The sequence below is a fragment of the Biomphalaria glabrata genome, chromosome 4 (assembly GCF_947242115.1).
Source record: "Biomphalaria glabrata chromosome 4, xgBioGlab47.1, whole genome shotgun sequence".
In the NCBI taxonomy this organism is placed as follows: Eukaryota; Metazoa; Mollusca; class Gastropoda; family Planorbidae; genus Biomphalaria; species Biomphalaria glabrata.
The window spans coordinates 30,017,935-30,043,034 of record NC_074714.1 but is presented as its reverse complement, the minus strand read 5'-3'; the positions used below and the strand labels follow the sequence as shown (position 1 = coordinate 30,043,034).

Genomic DNA, 25,100 nt, shown 5'->3' with positions numbered 1-25,100 from the left:
GTGTGTGTAGGAGGCAGCCGACGCAAATTACCCAGGCCAGCTCTAGATAAGCGATCAACCATAACAATGGCAATGATCAACCGCCATGACTGGCTTAGTTTCAAGAAACATCTTAACTGAACACTACTAAGACCATTGGATCATTTCAGTGCTGTTCAGCGGTGTGGTTCTGTGCGGCGCATTACGATGGGTTGGTGCAGAGTAGAATCAAGACACCTCACTAGTAGGAGACAATGTCTTGAACTTGATCTGCAATCAAGTCTGACACAAAGAGCCTATTGTGTTAAGTCAATTCTGAACAGTTGATTTTGATTTTTTTAAATTTTTGGTTTGAGGCACACCGGCACAATTTAGGCCATGTCTTGCCTGCAGTCCCTTAAGGACTACTCTCTCTCTAAACAACAAGGGCCAGATTCTATACAGTCATATCATTAAAATCAAGGTCTATTCACAGTTAAAATAGTAAAGGTAGTAAAAATTTAAATATTTGGTAAAAATCTAATGTAAATAGTGCTTGTTCACAAATTCATAAATCAGATCTTCATAGATAGCCTCACTTCCCGGATAAAGCCCAGTACCTTCCCAGGGTCGACATTATCAAATAGTGTTTTTAAAATAGTGGCTCTAAAATATTTCGCCCTGACATCCTGGTATCTGGGGCAATCAACGAGGATATGTTCCACGGTGAGGCGAGAGTCACAGTACTCACAAAGTGGGGGCTCCTCTCTCTTCAGCACAAAAGAGTGCGTGATGTAGGTGTGGCCAATCCTAAGTCTGGACATGGTCGTGATACCACACCTTGTCAGACCCTTAGATGTGCAAGTCTGGGAGAAGGCGAAGAAGCCACTGCAAGAGTTGATACGGTTGGCAGTACGGTTGTTAACGGTCAAGCTTTTGTACAGTCAGTCAGTCAATCAATTGTACAGTATTGGCTGTATTTTATTGGACATATAAGTTTAACATTATTTTGGAGACCAAGTTGTCAAGTTCTTTGAGTTGGTAGTGTCGAGTGTAGCAGTTTGCAGAGCCTGGATAGTAATAGTCGTTACAATATATATATATATATTACTGTGACAAGAGATTTTAATAGGCACATACTTGTTGTACATTATTATTTATAATAATACACTTACTTTCTTACAAGACTTCACTTTTTTTGTTTTAGATGAAGCATCTAAAGAAATTTCAGAAAGTTTGCAACAGTGCCTGAGTGTGTTAGAAGAAACATTACACCGTTGTGATTCTAGATTTAAATCCAATCAGCCAACAGTACTCACTGTATGAAAATAACTTTTTGTTGAACTGGCCAATTAAAAATAATATTATAACAAATGCAATATAGAAATGCAATTCATTTGTAAAAAATCAAGTCAACAAAGCAAGTGAACAAATTTCCTTTTAATGTTAGAACCCACAGTGCCTTAAGTTAATATAAGTAAATTTCCCCCATCTTTCATTATTGAACCAGGTCAACAAGCAAAACATAGTATGTATAAACAATAATGTATAAACAATTATTAAATATTTCAATATGGTGATAATTTCATTGTTGTTATTTGTGTCTGAAAAGTTACCAGAAACTAGAAATATTGAAAATTTGTGGCTCAGAAAAATCAGAGCCTATCTAAACAAATACAAGGTATGGAGTGAGTCAAATCAACAAACTTGACATTGCATGTCCTTGATTGTATACTACCTATGATATATAGGATAAAATTTGATAAACATTAACAATATAAATTTACATAAGCCAGGGTGTTATGGACATAAAATTTAAGAATTAAAGAGAAATTAGTGAAAATTAAAGGACATGTAGAGTCACAAAGCAAATAAAGAATAGCAGTGTAAATCCCACATTTAGTATCTTTATTATTTTTAACTTTGAACAAATGTCAACAATTGATTAAATTAATACTTTAATAATACATAAATATAAGTTCTACAATGTCTCAAATAATTTATAAGGACAACCAAGTTGTCTTCACAGATTTTTCAGAGCAGAAACATTCAATCAATGAAAAACATATGTGTTGCACGCAGCCAATGGAAGTTTCTAAACTATTGATACAAGTAGAGACCTTTCTTACAGCCTTAAGTTATTTCTATTCTCACATCAAATATTTATTCACACATAAGAAATATGCACAAAAAAACAAATGATTTCAAACAACAAAAATCTTGAAGAAAAAAATACTGAAACCAGTATCAAATGTAAAAAAAAAAGTGTATGACTTTCATTTTTTATTTCTATATTTCTTCCTAAAACTGATGTGACCTTGTTGGCACATTTTACTATAGTTCAGTCAACATTTTGTTTATTTGAATGCATAGCTCTGAAATGTGAGCAAAAAATGACTTGGAAGTGTTCAGAATATTGATATGGGGCATTTAAACAAAATCCATTTTCAAGAAAATTATCCTTTTTACTAAAGAAAAGTTTACTATTTTCTTTTTTAATTGTAATCACAACAAATTTCCCAATAAGATCATTAAAGTCTTAATATATTCAAACTAACTACTGTACATGATTTCCCCCCTTCTCCCATCTCTGTTTAAGAATAGAAGATAGATGTTTGAATTTTTTTTACAAGTGTCTAAATTAAGTGACAATGTTTGGGGTCGTTCGTAAATGACGTCACGCTCTAAGGGAGAGGGGTAGCGATTTTGTGACGTCACAAATTTAAAATTCAGAAAAAAAACATAATTAAAATATTTTTTCAATCTTCAAAAATCGAAAAATAATAACATTTTTTAGGTACTCATTTCAACATGAACTTCTCAGGTAGTTTTATTCTCAAATAAAAAGCATTGAAAATATAGAGATATTTCAGCCTTGTTTGAGGAGTTCAACTGAAAACATCATGTTGGCACTGCCGACCGTGAATTGTCAGGTTGTTCTTCTAAAAAATACTAATTTTAAATATCCGGAAAAATAACAATGTCAAGGTGTTTTTTGAAAATTCAAATCTCTAACCTGAAAATAACATCAAATGGAGAAAAAAAGTTAAATTCAGTTTATTTATTGAAAGATCAGCTGTGACATCGCCTAAAGGACTTTAATTCATCAACACACAGATGTTAACGAGTGAAACATCCGCATGAACTTTCAATTATTTCTTGCTATATTTTCTATAACGAATTTTTCAGATTTGAATTATTCTGCTCATTTTGCTTCAAATAATTTGAAATAAATAATTTTTTTTTATTTTGTCAGGGGAGGGGGGGGGGGGTCCTCAGAATTTGTGATACTTTATGACAAGGGGAGAGTCAAAAAAGGTCAATTTTGTGTGCCGTCATTTACGAACAACCCCTTTAGAGTTGCAATGGTTTAAAAAAAGATTTCTTTAATGATAAAAGTCAATTGAAATGTTGATGCTGGGTCCATAAAATTTCAAACAAAAGAGTAAGGGATCCAGTTTACACAGATCCAGGCTAGACAGTTGAGAAAACATATCAACATTAGTCTTACTGAATGGTTCAAATATTGATTGAATTCTGTATTAAAAAAGAAATGTCAGTCTTATTGGATTGAAAGTTTTCAATGTTTGAAGATAAACTTGACATTCAAATTATATAAGAACTCAAATTGTTGATTTTCTATAACAAAAAATATTATTAAACTCAGATCTAATGTATTTATTTAAAAAATAACAGGCACAGTAATTCACACACTTCAAATAAAAAAAACAGCACATTATATTTAAACTTTTCAACACATTTTTTTTTAATTTAAATAAAAATCATTTTTAAAAGGGTTGAGCATCACAATGTCACCATACAATGTCAAACCTCATAGCATGGGCTTAATTCAAGTTCAGGTTATTTTAAAGTTTTCCTTAAAACCCTAAAATGCTCTACATTATGATAGATAATGGGCTTTCAGTTGAATACTACAAACAAAATATAGTTCACCTGACATGTTAATTCATCACAAACTTTTACATTAGGCTGATGCAAAATGCAAACAAATGTTCATAAAATGTAAGTAACCAAGACTTTGTAACATTATTAAAATAGTTTCAACCACAAAGAAAAAATGAATGAAAAATAAAATATACATGTTGTAAGCAATACTGCAGAAGCAAAGTCGGATCACATTGACAGTAATGATAGTAAAAACATCACATTGGCTCTTATGTACATGCAGAAACAAAAACCAATGTCTTGTTATCAGACCCATTTAAAACACATTTGTAAGATGATAAGGAAAAAAATGAGTGTACCAGTGAGTTATTGTTTATTATTTAAACCTGATTTGTCTTAATTTATATTGAGATAAAATTTATTCAATTTCTACCTGATTTGTTTATGTTTTTAAAAGAAATAAATCTTAAAAGCATGTGTCTGACAAATAAAATATAAGATTTTTGATCTTCCATAAAAAAATTACTCACAGCAAATGCTTTAACTTTGAAGAAACTATGATTGTGTTACACTGTTTTAATTAGTCTTGCAAATGTTAAAATTGTATTTAGTTTATTTCGGTTGCTACAAACATATCTGCAGCCTACAACACTACATTTTATATTGGCATAAGCTAGCTTACCAGTACCCTGCATGGTAAAGTTTCCAATGTAAGTGAATTATACTAAGCTGAGTTAAAAGTGTATTTATTTATTTTTTTTTAAATATAATTTTTTTTTTTAATGTTTGAACGTTTCTGGATCAAATAATATACAGTGACAACAAGATCAGAGAAGCACGAATGTAAAAAAAAAATTAAATTAGTATCTACAGTTTCATTGGTACACAAATGTCATGTACACAGATAAAAACAAAAATTTGATCTACTGTGAAATTCAGTTTAAAATATAGTCTAATTTATAATATCTACAATAATGCACAGAAAGGATTAAGTACCACTACTCAATAAGTCAAAGCTATCACACAAACAACTTAATAAAGTAATCATAAACATTATTTGTGTCATTAGTGTAAGTGATAATAATAACAAAACATTAGATGTGGTCATTTCAAATTATTATACTGTTCAATTCTTATTCATTGAATATCAAATGATAAAATTTGAAATAACCACAGGTTCAAAATGTATCTAAAATGCTATAGATATAGTTTTGTCAAGTTAGTTTTTTAAGTTTCACAAATGACTTTAAAGATCAATAATGGTTGTCTTCTGATCTATAACTTTTAAAGTTATCAATGCTTATCTCTTTAAATCATTTAGCATTGTTTCACTATTCAATCAATTCAACATTTTCAATTTTCTATACATTCATTTTTTTTTTATTTGAAGAAAATACATTAGAAATAAAACAAAATTCTTCAATGTATTTTAATAAGTTAATAGTAAAAGCTAAATAATAATAATAAAAAAGTTAAACTACTTATGTTAAGTTTCATTTAGATTAGTTTACTGGGAGATATTAATCATTGCAAGTTTCATTATATTGAGAGTAAATTCCATCAACTTGTATCTTGTTTTTCTTATGAATTACAGTATATCTGTGAGCTATTCAAACATGAAGTCTTAAAGGATGTTATTATTACAACCAAATATGTTGGAAGCTTTAGTATTGAGACACATCTTAATTGAACTATACTCTTCTGAAATTTTACAACCTACTATCTTTTAATATTCAATTGAACCATGTGATAGACTCTATAGTTTCCTACTTGATGCTGTCGGTAAGACAGGTGATGTCCCAACTTCATACTTGCTATAGATGTACACTGCAGCTATTACCAGTCCTGCACCAAATGTAAATTCCAATGAAAGTTGAAAGTCAAAGAAATACAAGGAGGCTACACATGAACAAATAATTGCAGCTGATGTTGCAAATCCTTTCAAGATGTTGTCTGCATATTTGACAACCACTGCAACCAAAAGTCCACCAAATGATTGCAGACAAACTACAAACCAGACAATGGGATCATAACCATTGAAAAAACCATTTTTAGAAACTTTATCTCCATCTTTTAAATACATGGTAATCAAACCTATCAATACTCCCAATACCCCTAATTGGACATTTCGAAGCCAAACTGACTGGCGAGTCCCTTTAAGAATCTTTTCAAAATAAACACCAGCAAATCCAGACATAAAACAGGAAATGATTACAGCTACAAGTCCCATAACAGGATTTTGTTCTGTGGCCACTTTGGATTTCTGATTTCCATCTGGCTGCATCTGTACAATGGCTACACCAACAAACAAAATAACTAATGAAACCCATTGGAGTTTACTTAACACTTTCTTCAGCATCACAACAGAGAAAATGGCAGTGGTCAGGATTTTCAATTGATAAGTTACCTGGTGACAAAAAATATACAATAAAAAAAAAAAGTGTTCACACTAAATGTTCAAAAGGTGAGGTAACAAAAACAAAGTAGCTCAGACATGAGGAGAAATGGTCACAAGACATCTAAGCAGGTCTTATACTTTGCTGCACCAAACAACAGACAGTGGACTATTCTTTCCTACCAAGAAATAAGCTGTAGACAAAGGCATAGCCCTTGGCACCAAAGTCATGTGGTCATGGCCACATACTTATATGCTTGCGAGTCTTGGACGCTGACAGCAGAGCTAGAGAGCAGGATCCTAGCAATGGAATTGAAATGCTACAGAAGTATCCTAGGTACCTCACATTTAAAGATCACTCAAACAGCTTAGAGACATGGTTACTACAGTGATTGGATCCCATGATGACCTACTAACTATTGTACAAAAAAAACTCAAAACTAAAACTCTATGGCCATATTACAAGGTCTTCAGGGCTTGCAAAGACCTTCCTTCCAAAAAGAGAAGAAGAGGCAGACAGAGAAAGTGATGGGAAGACACCATAAAAGAATGGCGGGCCTGCCATTGAAAGAAGTTCTATATCTAGGCAAAAGACAGAGAGGAATGGAGAAAGAGGGTGGACAAATCTTGTGTGGTGTCCCAATGGTCCAACAGATTAAGGGATAGGTGAAGGGGAAGTTGTAGGGGTGTTGCCAGCGTAATATATTGAAGTTGTTATTGACTAAGAAACAACACTAACCTGAAATGTAGCAGCATCTAGATTTGAGACAGCTACATAGAGCAAGTTGTTCTGTAATACATAGATAAGTGATGGTATGGAAACTTTGACACAATCCATTGGCTCTAGGATGATGTCCTCATAAAGAAGTTTTAACCATGGTTTAATACCACCAGTCTGTGAATAGACAAACTCTCTTTAACATTTTTTTGTTTTCTTTCTAGTTTGATTTGTTCAGACTAAACTTCTCTCTCTCTCTCTCTCTAAACATTTTAATTAATTTTGTGTATTTATAGATCTAGAACTGTGTGTGTCTGAAGCTTTTTGACATGTTAATTGAGTGAGAGACAAAGGGGAAGGTAGATAAAGAGTTGGTGTCCATAAATTATCAGATGACAGAACTAACATCTGTCAAATGTTCCTCAGAGATCCCTGAATTACATGGACTTAACTAGTTGTGCTGCGTTTTCACCTCAAAATGTAAAGCTTTTTCAAACCATGGACCAAAGGTATGGAACTTGTTCCCCATTGAACGAGACCACATGCATAACAATAAATATGATGAAGAAAAACTAAGACCTACTAGTTCAACAATTTTTTTTAGACTAGTTAGTGTCTTTAGTTTTCTGTTAGGTTCTCTAAGTGCCTTTAGCCTACAATGTGTTTATAGGCGTATAGAAATGGATTAGCACTCTGAGGTGATTGGCCTCTTGCATTAGTCACAACATATCTAAGTCTTTCAAAGAACTAACCTGAATTAAAATTATGAATAAACAAGCAACAAACTTGAAAGCCTCAGACATAATGACAGCAGTCGTTGCCACAAACATTTCACCATCTCGTGTTCGCACATAACGCATAACAAGTATAAGCAATGCATTTTGTAAGGTCAATAAAACCAGACTGATGTACTTTAAACTGGCTGGAGTCTTGGCCTGTACACTTTTGGCTTCTGAAATGCAGTACAAAAGTATGAGCTTTCAGCTAAAATCATAACTATTATAAACAATGAAATCAAACACTAGGACAAACAGATAGCTTTCACTTGAATTTACATTAACTATTCACAAATACAATGTTTCATTGATGGTAAAGATTTCTTAGAAAAACAAAAATTGTGTTTCATTAAATGCACCCTAATGTTACCATGGCACTGCCTTCTAACTGAAAGAATGTCATTAAAATTGTGAACTGATAACCTCCCTTCACCTATCTTGTAATGCATCTATTCAAAACCTTTTTTTTTTTGGCAGTGGGGAACCTTTTCCATGCTCTCCAACTCCACTTCATAAAAAAAAGTTAACTTAAAAAACTTTCAAATCTAAATGAAACACAAAAAATTCTTTTAGAACTAGCATTGACAAAGAAAACAAAATAATTTAATGTTGGAATACTTATTTCTCTTGCTCCTGTTTCTAGACCAGGACCAGATAGAACAATGCAATGCACTTTTGTTTGTTATTTCATATTAGTTAAGAAGCAGCTTATCAAACAAACATGTCATTCAAATAAATGTTAATCAAAGAAAAATATTTCAAATGCTTCAGTTTATCCTAAACAAAAAAACAAAACAAATCTTTATTAATTTATTTTTTAAAAAATAACATCTTGTGGTAATAGGATGACTAAAACTTGTAGCACTGGAATCAGTAAAATCAGTCACATGTTTCTAATGTGAAATTTTGGTGCCAAAGAGATTTTATAATAAACTTTTTTAAAGTGATGCACCAAGCTTGACATTTGATATACTACAAGACTTCGATTATTTAGGATCCATAAATAAACAAAAACATTTAGAGAGGGAGGTAACACAATCATGCATAGAATCTGTCCATACTACATGACACACACTATTATTGAATACCCACGACCTTATAGGTGGCCAGTAGGCCCTGGCCTTCTTGCTCCCCTTTCCCCTTCCTTGTCCCTCTCTAATATCTGGTTTTCTCTCAGTGACTTCCTACCTAACTCAAAAGGTTTAAGATAAAGATGACTTACTCCTTTTTTAATTATTCATATCTCCCACTAATATTAAATTCTCAATAACTAACTAAGACATTGACACTGTTTTTAGCCTAAGAAATCTTTTATCCCAAAAAACTAATCGAAAAAGCAACTATTCTGCACAAACTTTATAACAAAAGTGTAAATAGTTTTTTAAAAGTCTTTCATTCAAAAAGCTGCCTTAGTTTGTCTGTATTTCTTCTTCTAGCCCTTGCCTTCCATTTTTGGTTAGTGTTGAAGAAGTGTTCCTCATCTTACTGGCAAACTTTCAATCTAAAACTCTCTGCTTTTATCATAATGTCTTTTTAGCCACTATGAGGTTTGATGTCCTGTTTTGTATTTCTAAAAGGTTCTTCTATTTTTGATCTCTCTATCATTTTGTAGAGCAGCAAATACAACCATGTTTTTCATTTAGAAAATTCCTTGGAATTCCAAACATTTAAATATATACCAGTAGGCAAAGAAAAAACTTCAAATGTAATTATAATTATATTGCTTTTAGTTTGTTTTTTCCATGTCATCGCAACTCTAGGTATGTGTAATTCAATTGGTTGCCATAATTTCATGGAGGACCTCAGAACTTCAGACATTGCCAATAACAGTTCTTAACAGATCTTTGTATCGACAGCTTTCCACACAATGCGCCAAAACGGTGCAGGATAGTCAATTTTTTTTTTTCTTTTTTATTACTTTTTAGAACTTTATAAACGCTCCAAGATTCCACTTGGGGGCTTACAGTCCTTGAGAGTGGGGAATACAAAGAAATTTTTGTTTAGTCTAGGTGTGCATCACAGACAAAAGTGTGAGAAAACTGACTTTAACTAAAATGTCCTTAATGATTTGCAAAATTTCAGTAAATAAACAATTAATTTCATTTGTTGTTTTTTCTAGATTCTTGTATGTTTATATGTTTTGTACTCTACTATAAAATGAAAAATGTTAACATGTTCTACAACTTAGGCATGCAGAAGCTACAAATAAAAAAGAACATTAGTCTATTTCTAAATGTTAACACAATCCCAATATGTGAATTAAAAAGCTGACTGGATTGGAAAGAAATCAAACATAACAAATGACAGGCAAGGAAATGTTGGAATGTACCGTACACCAAGGGAGGAGAGAACCAAATGTTTGAGTGTACTTTAACATACAATGACAGGAGAATATCATTCAATTAAAATCTAACAAGCACTAAATGTAAGAAAAACATTTTACCTTTATACAGTCCTACAGAATAAAAAAATGATCATTATCATTAATGTTAGAATTGTTTTTTTTAATGTTTTAAGACTTAGAGAAGAATATTTCCTATTTTATTGCTATGTTACATGTATACTGAAAAGGTCATCAGTTATTGATAATGAAAAAAGAAAAGTTGATATCCAAATGTTGAATAGTGATATATACAGTTGCTGCAAAGTGATCATAGTTATTAAGAGAGGTGAGCAATAATAATAATTTAAAAAAAAATATTTCTAAACTTTGTAAACACAGAAAGTATTATAGTCATCAACAATAAGGCTCTTTTGATTCCAGGGTTTTGTCAATTAGTCATCATGATGGAATGAGCAGTGAAGAGACTAAACATGCATGATCTATTGAATGTTTACTCAACATGCATGATCTATTGAATGTTTTCTAAACATGTATGATCTATTGAATGTTTTCTCAACATGCATGATCTATTGAATGTTTTCTAAACATGTATGATCTATTGAATGTTTACTCAACATGTATGATCTATTGAATGTTTACTCCACATGCATGATCTATTGAATGTTTACTCAACATGCATGATCTATTGAATGTTTTCTAAACATGTATGATCTATTGAATGTTTTCTCAACATGTATGATCTATTGAATGTTTACTCAACATGTATGATCTATTGAATGTTTACTTAACATGCATAATCATTTGAATGATCTATTGAACTGTAATATGAATGATCTATTGAACTGTAATATGCATGATCTATTGAACTGTAAACATGATTATTTTCACTTCATCATGAACTAAGGATTATGTTGTGTCTTGTATTTATATGTATGTTTCTGTTCTGTTGTCTTTATATGAGAAAAGAGTCCTTGTAATCACAACAAATTTCCATAAGGATCAATAAAGCAGTCTTAGTCTTAGACAAACAGTACAATTGATTACTCAATTTATATTTGATAAATTATTCAAGTTAAATCAATTATGCCATGAAATCTATAGTGTGTCTCACATGATGTGAATGACAATAAGCTTTACAGGCTTTATAAGGCCAACATTACAATTGCACTGGGTGAAGATTTGGAATGTTTATAAGCATTGCAAAGCCAACATTACAATTGCACTGTGTGAAGATTTGGAATGTTTATAAGCATTGCAAAGCCAACATTACAATTGCACTGTGTGAAGATGTGGAATGTTTATAAGCATTGCAAAGCCAACATTACAATTGCACTGTGTGAAGATGTGGAATGTTTATAAGCATTGCAAAGCCAACATTACAATTGCAGTGTGTGTAAAGCTGGAACAACAATTATGCATCTAAACACTATCAACACACCTAGTAGACAGTCAGTAGTAAATCTAAATGTTAATGCCATTGTCCAGTTGAGAAACAGTAATATTGTTTCAATAACTCACCTGAACTTTCTTGGCTTACTTTTCTATTCATGGCAACTGTCTCAAGCAAATCTTGACTCTCTCTGTAGTTGAATGCAGACTTTGCCTCCTCATTTAGTTTATTTTCTTGTGACATATCATTGCTACACATCAGAATGAACAAACAGGCATTACTTGAAGTAACTTATCATTAGTTTGTAAAAAAATAAAAACAAGAAAAAAAATATAAAAAAAAAACTATATAAAAAAAAAAGCATATACGAAGTGTAAGTGTATCAATTAGTTTGGATCAATCATGTAATTAAATTTGTAATAGATCTAGACCAACAACAATAAATCAGTGTGATTAATAACATTTTTACCAATTGTTTTTGTTTAGTGCTACTTCATGCTTTTACCTTTCTCAATACACTATGATCCTTTCACTTATGATCTGGACCAGTTGGGAAAATTGGGGGGGGGGGGGGGGGGGTTTGAAGAAAGAAAGGGAAATAGATTTTAAAAGCATTTACAAAAAAAAAAAGGGGGGGGGGGAGTGACATGAATTTGAACTCATTGCACACGCCTCTTCAGGTCAACATTCTAACCACTCTGCTAGTGAGAAAGTTATGACTAGAGAAGATTGTAAAGTTTAATATTGTTTTTTACAATTTAGAGTGGTGACCTAAATTCAGCTTATACCACCACTTCAGTACAATTACGTACAATTTATTTCCCATGTTCAGGATACCAAACAAAATAATTAATTACCAATATTTAATCAACTAAATGATTAATTTTGTTTTTTTACAAAGCTTATATCAACTTGGTCTGTCTGTTTGTCTGGTAAAAAGTTTGAGCATGTTTTTTCTCCCATTTCACACTTTTGGTTCAAGCTAAAACTTTGCTCAATTATTCACTAAACCTGACAAGACATGAATCAATAAAAAAATCAAACAATTATTACTTGTTGATGATTAATTATTTTGATTTTAAAATAAGGGTACCGGTAATAAATAAATAAATATATAATAATAATAAGGCTAGTCTTCGAGTCCGAAGATTAGTGAGGAATGCAGTATTTCCCGTGGCTGTGACCTATATATTTTGCCACATCCATGGCAAGCATAACCATTGTCCGCAGGCGGTCAATTTAGATTTTCTTTTCGCCGCCTGCGTTTGTCCTCAGCAGCAGATTTTCTTTTGGTCTCAAATGGGTATCCCGCTGCCTTCGTGAGTGACCTCCAGCTGTCTCGTTCTGAGGCCGCATGCAACCAGGTGCTCTCTTCTATGTCAGCCAAGGAAAGTTGTTGCCTTAGCTGGTCTTTGAAGAGTTTCCGTGGGGCACCTCTGTTGCTTCGACCACCTTTTAGCTCACAAAAAAAAAAAACTACCTTTGGCATACGTTCGTCTCCCATACGGGATACGTGCCCTGCCCAGCGCAACTGTTAGACCAAAAGAAGTCCCTCTATACTGTCCATACCGGCATTCACAAGGACATCGATGTTTGTAGTGCAGTCTTGCCACTGTATGTCCATGCTGGAGCGCAAGCATCTTTGGTGGAAGCGCTCAAGAAGTCTTAGATGTTTCCTGTAGAGTGTCCATGTCTCAGAGCCATACAGAAGGGTTGAGAGAACCACTGCCTGGTAGACACTGATTTTTGTAGGCAGGCGGAGTGATCTGTTCCGCCAAACTCTCGCCTGAAGACGTCCAAAAGTGCTACTGGCCCTGGCCATACGGTTATCAACTTCCCTTGAAAGTGAGGCGTCATTTGACACTATACTACCTAGATATGTGAAGTGGTCTACCACATTTAGAGGCTGTCCGTTTAAGGTAATCCTTGGGGCTGAGTATGTTTTATTGGGTGAAGATGTCAAATGTTTATAAGCATTGCAAAGCCAATATTACAATTGCACTGTGTGAAGATGTGGAATTAACCTATTAGTTAATCATTTAGTACTAATTAATTAATTTTGTTTTATATAACAGAAAAGGAGATAAACCCCCATTATTTTCAGATGAATGGCAGTACTTAACGGTTCCTTCTCTTAGATAAGCTTTATTTTAAAATGTATTCTTTTTTCTATTGCTTGTTTTCATTCTTGTGTTGTCAGGTAAAAGAAATAATTGTGTACAATTTCAGTTTGATCCGAGATTAGGTGTTGGAGAAATAACATGTACAAACTTTTTTCCAGACAGACAGAGGGAGTTGATATAAGCTTTGCAAAAAAAAATACATCAAATGACTAGTCCTCTAGTCCAACTAAAACTGTTAGGATATATATGTTTAGTTTTTCATTGTGTACATTTCAAATTGCATACAGCAAAACCTGAGGATGTAAGTATTAGCATTACAGATCTCTGGTTTAAAAAAAAAATATATTACACTTTACTATATGATACTTCAACCAACCTTGTGACTATTTGTAGCCATGCAATAGTAAACCAAATCTATTTCAGGAATCAATTATCGTTATGGGTGTGTTTTTTCTATAGGTAATTAACTAATACTCCTTCCTCCCTAGAACTAATTGAGCATGGAATGGGTTGCCTAAGTCAGCCAGAAAAACAAACGACTTAGCAGAGTTTAGGTCAATGATTAACAAGCACAGGAAGTAACATCTATATTTTATAAGATAAGATACTAATATAACATTTCCAGGCTCTTTTTTTATACCATATTCAATAAATAGGTTATTGTCTAATCTGTTTCATCTTCAAGTAATTTGTCAGTTACATCATTCCTGGGCTTGGACAGCACTCTGTTATGTTTTCATAGTAAGCTACTTGACTTGTTTCTATTATTTTCTATTTTAGTTATTATACAACTGAATCAAAACATTTAATATAACAATCCCCAAACAAATATGTACATGATAATACCCCCTTGTAAAAAGATATTTTTTTTAAGATCTGTTGAATTTAAACAATTTAAGTTGCATACCATTTTTTTTTTAACCAGCACAATGCAACAACAAAATAAACAAAAAATCTGAAACTCTGACACAAATTTCTTTTAGTAGCCAGCACCCTGCTAGCAACAACAACATCTGAATCTTTTTAATTATGACCTTGATTATTACCTTTATAAATTATAGCCTGTATAATTTATACAGGTGTGTATTTATTGTTATTGTTTATATACGGACAATAAAGATTATTATTATGTTAGAAATGAACGAGTAGTCATTCTCTGGCGCTGCCAGGGTCGAGTTTCGCTAAAGAGAAACAAAATTCATCGTAGTCCCTTTAACAGTTTCCACTGAGGAATTTTCTGGTGATGTGGCAGGTCTGCAGCAGTACCGCCTTCTGACAGGCAACGAAGATGTTCCTAGGAATGTTAAGGGCCTTGAAGGTGTCTGTGAGGTCAGTTGTTATTATCCCCTCGGTTGATATAACAATGGGGTATATTGTTATTTTGGACAATTTCCATAGACGCTTAATCTCCAAGCCTAGGTTCCCATATTTTCTTTGTTTTTCTATCTCAGTTTTTCTTAAATTATGAGACAGTGGTACGGCGATATCGATAATGGTAGCGGTTTTTTCTTTTTTATCGATGAACAGCAGATCCGGGCGATTGAAATCTACCGTTTTGTCGGTCAGAATAGGCCTATCCCAGTACAGCAGATGTTCAGTAGACTCGAGAACCTCTTGCGGAGAGTATTTATAATAAGGGGGAGTGTCCTTACCGATCAATTTGTACGTCAAAGCCAGGTGTTGGTGTATTAACTTTGCAACTTGGTTATGGCGACCTAGGTAGGCTGATTCTGATAGGGCTGGACATCCTGCCATAATGTGTTCAATCGACTCGCCCACATTTCCACATTTTCGGCATTTGTCGACAACATTGAGTTTCAGGATATGCTTCTCGTAATTTTTTGTCCTGATTACTCTGTCCTGTATTGCTGTAACAAAGCCTTCTGTTTCAGGGTAGAGATGACCTGCTTTGAGCCATGTTAAGGAAGCAGCCTTGTCGATGTTGTCCCCATGTAATGAAGCCGGAAATTTTCCGTGGAGTGTTTTTTCTTCCCATTGGCGAATCTCATGCCCTACGTCGTCCAAACCGATATTGACATCAGCATTGTGTAGGTTCAGAGGGGTTGCATCGGAGTCGTATTTCCGTAGGAAGGAAACTAATTTATTGCTGGAGGCGAGCAGTTTTGATCGTATTTTTAAAACTTGCATCTTACACAATTTGAAGATGTTCTGCAATCCACGACCCCCATCCTTCCTGGGCAGGTATAACCTTATGGTGGAGGACTTGGGGTGTAGACATCGAAACTTGGTTAGTAATTTTCTAGTGAGTCTGTCAATGTCATGTAGGTCGGTGTCAGTCCATTTGATCACACCGAACGTGTAAAGGAGCACAGGGACGGCCCAGCTGTTAATTGCAGTGATGAGATTACTGCCAGACAGTTTGGTGTTGAGGATTTTATTAACTCTTTGCCTATATTTGCCAAGAAAGTCCTCTTTTAATTTCTTATGGTTTATCTTGGCATTCTGGTTTATTCCAAGATATTTATAAATAGAGGCGGAGTTCAATTCCTCGATGCCTTCAAATTCAATGTTGGTGTTCGTTGCCTTGCCCTTTTTAATGCTTATGATGCCACACTATTATTATTATTATTATTATTATATACCACTCCGAACTGACAAAAATGATTTTGAAAGATGTCATTCATGTTGGAAAAAAAATCTACATTCACTCCAATATAACTTCTGTCAATGCAAAAACTGATAGGTTTTTGTTATGCTTCCTTATGTCTACTCTAATGACAGTTTCCTCTCTAGTGCAACATGAGACTGAAAAACATTGCCAGTGATTGATACATGCATAATTGGATTAGGTATAGAAATGTTCCATTTTTTTTTTTTAACTCTGAGGATTTGTAGTATTACATGCAAAAAAGAAACAATATTGACGATGCAGGGGAAAAAAGGAAATTATACATAATTATTCATAAGAGGTTGGTTAGAAGATAATTTAATTCAGCTTCTATCAATCATTTCAAAAACAATAATTGGTTACAATTTAACCTATTTTTATATCTATTTTGCATGCTAGATAAAAACAATATGTAGAATCTTTATTCTTTTTTAATCAACTAAACTAAACACTTTGTTAAAACTTACTTGATCAAATGCTAGATGTACCCTACTAGAATAAAATACATCAAATATGTCAGAAATTTAGATAAAATATATATGATGGAACAAAGAAAGTTTAGCCTTGAAGATGAGTAGGCCTATAACCCAAGTTATAAAAAAGATAGTCTCTTTATCTCATTTTCATCAGTGCTCGATACATCAAGTTACAGGCCTAAGAAAGCTGCTTCCAATTATATAGTTATCTTATATGAAAAATATATGCTTAAACAACTTGTAGCAAAAGTCAATAACAGCCTAGACCCTCACCAATTTGCATACAAAGCAGCTAGAGGAACTGAGGATGCCATTCTATTGCTATTGGACCATCTTTATAAGCATCTCGATATACCCAAAACCTACGCACGAGTCCTCTTCGTAGATTTCTCCTCGGCTTTCAATACCATACAGCCACATCTAATGATAAACAAACTGAGTAACTTAAATGTAAGCCCTTACTTACAAGCATGGGTTCTAAACTTTTTAACCCAACGGCCCCAGTATGTTAAAGTCAACAACACCAAATCGTCAACTCGAGTACTATGTACGGGTGCTCCACAAGGTTGTGTACTTTCTCCTGTACTATACACTCTTTACACTAATGACATAAGAAGCATCTATGACTCAGTTAAACTCATTAAATTCGCTGATGATACTGCCATAGTCGGTCTTATTTCAGGAGACGAAACTCAGTATCGAAGCTCGATAGAAGAGTTTACAAACTGGTGCACCGACAACTTTCTAGAACTGAATGTAACAAAAACTAAAGAACTTATAATAGATTTTAGAAAGAAAAAACAAACTATACGTGAACTGCAAATAAACACATCTATAGAACAAGTCAAGGCATATAAATATCTAGGCGTTATCATCAACAACAAGCTTTCATGGGAAGACCACCTTGGAACTCTGACAAAGAAAACAGCCCAGCGACTCTTTTTTCTATACAAACTCAACAGTTTTAAATTAAACAAGAAGATCCTTGAGACATTTTACAACGCAACTGTACAAAATCTGCTAACATACGGAATAAGTTGTTGGCAAGGCAACGCCTCATCTAAACTGTTGCAACGTCTAGAAAACATCATTAAAAAAGCATCAAAAATTACACTCACAACATTACCACATTTAAAGGAACTTTTTGAACAAACGTGCCTAAGAAAAATCGAAAAAATCTTGGAAGACAACGGCCACCCGCTCCATCAGAACTACGCCAGGTCGTCGCGAAGTGTGCGACAGCTGTCAATCAAAACAAGAACGGAGCGGTACAAAAACTCGTTCGTACCTCACTCGGTCAGACTCTATCACCGCCACTCATTGATCAGGGAACATGGAATGCACCAAGATACCTGTGTGTAGTCGCTGAATGAACTCTTTACGTTGTGTCTGTTGTATTTATGTGTATGTTTCTGTTGTGTTGTCTTTATATGAGAAACGAGTCCTTGTAATCACAACAAATTTCCGTAAGGATCAATAAAGCAGTCTTAGTCTTAGTCTTATACTATATTTATACTATATGGAGGTCTAAATTAACTTGTGCACATTAGACTGCCAAGCAAATTTACTTCAATTTTATCGCCTTATAAGCGTGTCATGGATGTTACAATAATTGCTAATTATAAATTTATATTCTAGAGCTTTTTAGCAATAATACTGTGTACTGTGGAAATGACTAATTTATAGAGGTGTTCAAATAGTTAAAATACTAAAATATTTATTGAAAAAAAAAAAAAGGAAGAGGGCATTTCAGTCTTTAATTCTTGCATAAATATGTGCACTAGACCTTATTAAACTTTTAATTATTTATTAATTGTTTTCTGAATTTAGATTTAAATTTTTTGCCAACCATTCTGCGACTAGACGTTTATCAAATAAATTGTAAAAGCAGTGTAGAATGATTGAAACAAACCACCTGACTATTCTACATGGAAAAAAGATTTTAAAAAGCAGAGGCCATGCACCGTAGGCAAGGGTGACTACCCATGGCCTTGAAGTCTCCGTGCGACAGTTGAAAAAAAAACCTCAAAATCTGACACTGTAACTCACTACCGGTGTTTGATATTGAAAAATATAATAAGGTAGTTCCGAATATCTGACCTACTTTATAGAAAGCCACGTGACTGTGGTCTTATTCATGGCAATATCTTCCTATGATAAGATGTAGATCTAGATTTAGTGCTAGCCTAGATAGAGTAGACCTACTAAATAATCATAAAAATTAGTGAATTATTGTGAATTATCTAGACTATTTTCATGTTTAAATTACAATGAAATCAATGAGGTCATTAATGTAAACAACACACCCACGTGACAGAAGAGATCAATTAACAAGGAAGCAATGTTGAAACTCTCATTTGTAATTCTGATGTGCACTGACATCTATCTCGTTTCTACAAAAGTAGTGCACTATTAGGAATTAGACTAGAGATGAATGTTTACATTATAGAGAGAAACAACAGAGTTCCGCCCAAGTTGAGGAGTTAGAGAAGAAGCTATATATATGCTAAAGACACTGTTATGCACTTTGTTTGTGTTTAATAAAGACCTGTCTTCATTGAGTTGCCTCCCTTATGTTTATTACTTTCTGGTTCTGATTTTATCTAAATAACAATGAAATTCAAAATTGTAATTGGTTTGGTTTGTTTATTCAAATTCTTGAATCATATTTCACCATGCAGACTAGATCTATCTAGTCTAGATGATATATAAGCCTAGGTCTGCAAGTAGTATAAGTTAAGTCTAAGTATACTATTTTATACTAGCCATATATTACTGTCACAGGTCAAAAGCTTGCTGACAAATTCACTCAATTTTATCACAGCATTAAATGTTATTTATTTATTTTATCTCAATTATTTCTTACTCTTAGGCCCGATTTCACCACCAAACCCCACCTTTTCCTCTTCTCACTAGACTGAGTCCACCACCTTGGCAACAACATGGCCACAACTTCTCGCTTATCTCGCCTTGACCCGATGAAAGACAAAAAGTCCTAACACGGGCATTGGTAAGGGCACCATGTGTCTGATGTTCATGGTTGACACCACCTGGGCAAACCCACCCATCCCGAGTTTCCAGGCATACTTCATTCTTTCCACCACCCCTACCCATGTCTCTCTTTGATCAAGGAGATAATCCGTGTCAGCACGCCTCTAGACATTTCTAGGCGCGACTCCATTCTCGAGTCAGATTCACCCACTAGGAAGATAATTTTTAGTCTCTTGCCCCTCCTGTTTCCGCCCATCTCTTCCAGACCTTTATATGCTAGACTAAGTCGGAACAGACACACTTTGTCATTCCTCCATCTCTCTGACAGTCGAGTCTGGACTATGTCATTTATTCTTACTTCTAGAGGAATACCTGGTGCCTCCCTCAGGTGTCTGCCTATCTGGCTCTATTTAACTGCCTATTTAGTACTTTTTTTTTAAAGATTACTGCTTGTCTATCTACCTGGTGCTATCTGCCTATTTGGTGGTACGTGCCTTTGGGACACCACACACCTATTAGGCACTGCGTTCCGTTAGACCACGTGTCTATGCAAGACGTCATAACCTCGCCTACTCCCCGCAACTCACTGGACCTATCCTGCTAACGACGCTGCACACGGCAGATCAGCTCTGCCCGCAGCAAACTTGTGCCCACGGTAGCCGGCCACCCGCCCTAATGTGCCCACAACAGATATCAGAACTTTGGATTGAGACTCTACAAGAACTGAATCATCGGCAACCCTCTAGCCGCTAGAGTGCCACCTCCAGCTGCAAGACCTTCACCCAGGAGCACAGCCAGCTGCTGCATCAGTAGGACAACCAGATAAGTTCGGAGGAAAAAAGTGCCTAGTATGATGATACAATATATAATATAAAATATATAATATAAAATATATAAAGAGATAGATGCAATTCCCCCCCCTCCCATTTTATTCTGCCTTGTACATTCTAGTAAATAAATATCCATCAATTCTTTACAATTTTGTACCATGTATCTTTCTCTATTGCTTGTTTTGTTGCGTGCTTGCTCCCGATTTATCTCTGATGGCCCAGTGTGTTGCAACTCAAAAATAATCATTCTCTAGACACCTAACAAGCCACTCATATACGTCATACATGAGGGCCGTCACAATTACCATTGATACAGTGTATTAGAAAATTAAACAAAAATAATAGTTATAAGTGATTGTGATTTGTGATTTGAGGCACATCGGCACAATTTAGGCCATGTCGTGCCTGCAGTCCCTTAAGGACTACTCTCTCTCTAAACAACAAGGGCCAGATTCTATACAGTCATATCATTAAAATCAAGATCTATTCACAGTTAAAATAGTAAAGGTAGTAAAAATTTAAATATTTGTTAAAAATCTAATGTAAATAGTGCATGTTCACAGATTCATAAATCAGATCTTCGTAAAGTGAACATGAGTGTAAAATAGTATGAATGCAGCTATTAAAATAGCTAATTGACCTAAATCCAATTTTTAATAAAAACATTTGCTTGTAGGCCTATATATATTTAAATCTAGATCTAGAGTCTAGATACTATTAATGTAATTGTAAGAATGAATTCAAGGGCTCAAAAAGTTTATTAATTATTGTGTGTTACTATTTTTTTAAATCCCCCACAAAGGACGCATGCGCATGCATAACCTTTTGGTCTTGTCTAATCAACGAAATGAATGGGATATTTTGAGCTTGCTTTAGGGCTATTTTACATATGTTACTGTTCCAGTTGGCACCCAAATAACATTTATGCCAAGTTTTATCAAGATTGGTCAAACGGTTTTTATTTCTATTCAGGACATAAATACATGCATACACCTTACTTTATGCTTTATATTATACATTTAAGTATAACTAGATCTATTAGTCTACTACACAAGAGATCTATAATCTTATCTTAAATCTTATAAACAGACATTACTTCAAAAAAGAAGATAATTACGTCCTATCCATTTTATGTGTCAATCTAGTCATGCATGTTAATCAATGACTTAAACCCTGCTAAGTTGTTGGTTTTCCTGGCTGATTCAGGCAACCCATTCCATTCTCTAATGGCACTAGGGAAGAAAGAGCACTTGTACAAATTTGTTCTAGCATATAGAATAAGAAATGTGTTCTATCTTTGTGTCTTTCTGAGCATTTCATAAGGTTTTGTTTTTCTATATGTAAATTATGATTTAGTGTTTTATATATTATAGCTACTTTACTTTTTATTCTTCTGTCCTGAAGTGTCTCTGAGTTTAGTGATTTTACTAATGGTGTTACTCTAATCAAATTGTAATTATATTCTTTACAAGTTACAAATCTCACTGCTCTATTTTGTATTTGTTCTAGTTTCTTTATGTTTTCTTGAGTTGAAAGGTCCCAAACAGAGGATACATATTCTAAAATTGGCCTAACTTAAGTTAAATAGCATTTTAGTTTTATGTTCTTGTTTGATTTGTAAAAATATATTTTAATAAATCCTAATGTTTTGCTTGATTTTTTAAAATTATTTCATCAATATGGGAATTCCATGATAGCTTTTCATTAACGCCTAGATATTTTGAGTTTTTAGTCTGTGTGACTGGTTTACCATGAATAAAATAAGTAGTTTTTATTTGTTTTAGTTTTTTTTTTTTTTGTAACTCTTAATAACTGTCATTTTTCTGGAAGGAAAGACATGCTCCAATTTGATTTCCATTTTTGTGATTCTTTTTGTAAAATTTCAGTACCGGTATCTTTTGTTATTTTTATTGTTCTATATATTATGCAATCATTTGCAAATAATCTGACTTTTGTTGCTGATTTGGTAGATCATCTATGTCAATTAGAAACAGTAGTAGGCCTATAACTGTTCCTTGAGGCTCTTCAAACTCTAGGCATGTAGCATGTAAGCCTGCTTGAACAAACCGCTCTGTCTGGAAGAGATCCAAGTCAATGTCTATATTAAAAAAATGTGTCTGGCACTCCGTCACATGGACTAGAATACATGGAACCCCGCCATCTTCCTATGTTTTACCAAGCTAACCGTGCAGGACCTGCCATTAGTGTAACGGTCCCTTGAGGAACAGCGCATGCATTATTGACAGCTCTCTTTCAATTCCGCACCGTGCAATGGGAAAGCTCTCGCATTCCCTTCCACAGAAGTCTTGTTTTGCTATTCATTAAGCCTTTATTATATCAATTACTCTGCCTCTAGCCATTGTTTTTGTTTCCACCTCCACCCAGTGCCATGTTCAAAATGTTGAGGCAGAATAGCGTACTCAGGTTTGAAGTACACCTGAGTTTAAACTAGAACCTAAACTAGAGTCTAATATAACTCAAATAATTGTATGAATCTGAGTATAGATCTAGACCTAGAATGACCTAGATTCTAATCTAGATATATATATTTCTAGAGCATGACTTTTGACTACACTACACTGTCACTAGAGTTAGAGTCTAGAGTAAAAACTAATAATACTAAAGTGTAACTAAAGTCTCCTAAAGAGTATCTAATAGTACAGTACTATAGATTATAGTCATTATAGATCTACTAGACTAGACTTAGACTTAATACTAATAATACTATATTTATAGTATAACTATACTGCACTATACTAGATATCTAGATTCTAATTCTAGATCTAATTATTCTAATCTAGTCAGTAGTCTAGATCGATGATCTAGATGATAGATCTAGATCTACATTAGATTATTATTGATTATAGATATCTAGATCTATGATCTAAAAATCTTAATCTAGATTAGTGATTAGTTGACTGATGATCTTAAATTAATCTTGATCTAGTTACTAGAATCTAGATCTAGTAGAGTAGATCTAGAGTCTAGTACTTGTACACTTGATATAACTAGTACACTGGTAAAGTCTGGTTGTTTTTGTTTTCATCATTCTTTTTTTTCTTTACCTTTGAGGTGAATTTCAGAGTAGTTATTTCTCAAACGTGGCACCGTAACCACTGAACACAACTTCCTTCTTCCGTTGCTTGTTTAGCGAGTAGCCAACTTCAAATAAAGGCCCTACATTTGGACCAATAGGCCTATTATTTGGTAAAACCAATACACAGACTCTCTGCTAATATCAAATATGGGAAAGTAAAACTTGTAGGCTCAACTCGCTTGTCACTTTCGGCTCATCGTGCATCGATTTGAACCACACCATTCACCGACCCTATCATTTTTCGGAGTCCTAAAAAAACAAAAACATATCTGAATGAGATAGTGTAATCCTGACCTCTAATGCACATATAGGGTGGGACAGGGGCGGACTGGGTGTCAAATTCTGCCCTGGCATATCTATACACTATACGATCCGGCCCACAAATTGTATGCCATCCAATTACATATAACCTTAAAATAATTGTGTAAAGTTTAATAATGTACCGAGAGTAGTTAATAATTAGCTCTATGAAAAAAAATTATTTTGAAACTATCTGATATATATTAGTGCTATTACTAAATGAATAGAGTATAACGGTTGAAATGGGGAGTCTCTTAATTTAACGAATTCCTACTATCGTATACATTAACAGGTACATGTACTTGACATTCACATTCACAATCTCAGGTACATTGACTTCAATTTACAAATACAATTCAACATCCTCCATTACTTAACTGCTCTTCTCACAAGGGGGCGAGATGGCTGAGTGGTGAAGCGCTTCCGAACCTGGGGTCCTAGGTTCGAACCTCGGTGAAGACTTGGATTTTGAATTTCTGGATGTTCAGGGCGCTCCTGAGTCAACCCATCTCTAACGGATACTTGACTTTAGTTGGGGAAGTAAATAGGCCTACGGTTGGTCGTTGTGCTGACCACATATGACACCCTGCTTGTTACACATTGGCCAAAGAAGCAGATGACTTAACGCCATCTGCCCTATAGATCGCAAGGTCTGAAAGGGGAACTTTACTCACAATGTCAAATAGGCCTACTGCTTTCTCAATAACTTGGAATTCTAGTTTGAATGTCTGCATCCTAGAGCTGGCTATATACACTCAATTGAAAATAAAAGTCTACAAGTTTGAAAGTTGTTTAATATCATTACGTTCAGTAAATAAATTCTGTCAAGATTGTTTCATATTTTAGCAAAGCCTCTTTGTATTTCGTCTTAAGTCTATATCCTTTTGTTTTATCGCGTTGAGCCTGTTCATTCATAAATCTCTAATGCTTGCGAGAAAACATTAATAATTTTACTACATTTTTTTTTTTTTTTGCACAGGACTCATTCAATAGTTGATTTTAATCCTATTTATTTTCTGCTCTTTTTTTTTCTATTATTTTGCATTTTTGATTCCAATCAACACATTTCTACACTGTTCAAGATAATAATTGTGATTTGTGAAGGACTTCGTAGCGTGGCCAACTCGAGATCATGCGACAACTTCAATAAAGAAATAAGAACCCGTA

At 34.0% G+C, this 25,100-nt stretch overlaps 2 protein-coding genes across 9 annotated transcripts in view; one reads left to right on the top strand and one right to left on the bottom strand.

The window, feature by feature from the left end:
• The window catches only part of LOC106059941 (uncharacterized), a 30,871-nt gene extending 28,408 nt beyond the window's left edge, over positions 1-2,463 (top strand). Inside the window, exon 10 of the mRNA XM_056025603.1 lies at positions 1,166-2,463. Coding sequence (XP_055881578.1) covers positions 1,166-1,284 — 119 coding nt within the window. The 3' untranslated portion in view covers positions 1,285-2,463. The remainder of the gene's footprint in view (positions 1-1,165) is intronic.
• LOC106059940 (UDP-N-acetylglucosamine transporter-like) lies at positions 1,384-23,865 on the bottom strand. Of its 8 annotated transcripts, none has more exons than XM_013217652.2 (6): positions 23,552-23,865; positions 11,616-11,737; positions 10,197-10,208; positions 7,730-7,929; positions 6,999-7,154; positions 1,384-6,271 (listed from the first exon to the last, which is right to left on the bottom strand). In XM_013217652.2, the coding sequence occupies exons 2-6, from the start codon at positions 11,728-11,730 to the stop codon at positions 5,621-5,623; spliced, it is 1,134 nt and encodes a 377-aa protein (XP_013073106.1). In that variant the 5' UTR covers positions 11,731-11,737; positions 23,552-23,865; the 3' UTR covers positions 1,384-5,620. The 8 variants fall into 8 exon arrangements, with proteins under 8 accessions (XP_013073106.1, XP_013073105.1, XP_055881573.1 ...); XM_013217651.2 differs by having other exon boundaries at positions 23,602-23,864; XM_056025598.1 differs by having other exon boundaries at positions 23,528-23,572.
• Between the last annotated feature and the right edge of the window lie 1,235 nt (positions 23,866-25,100).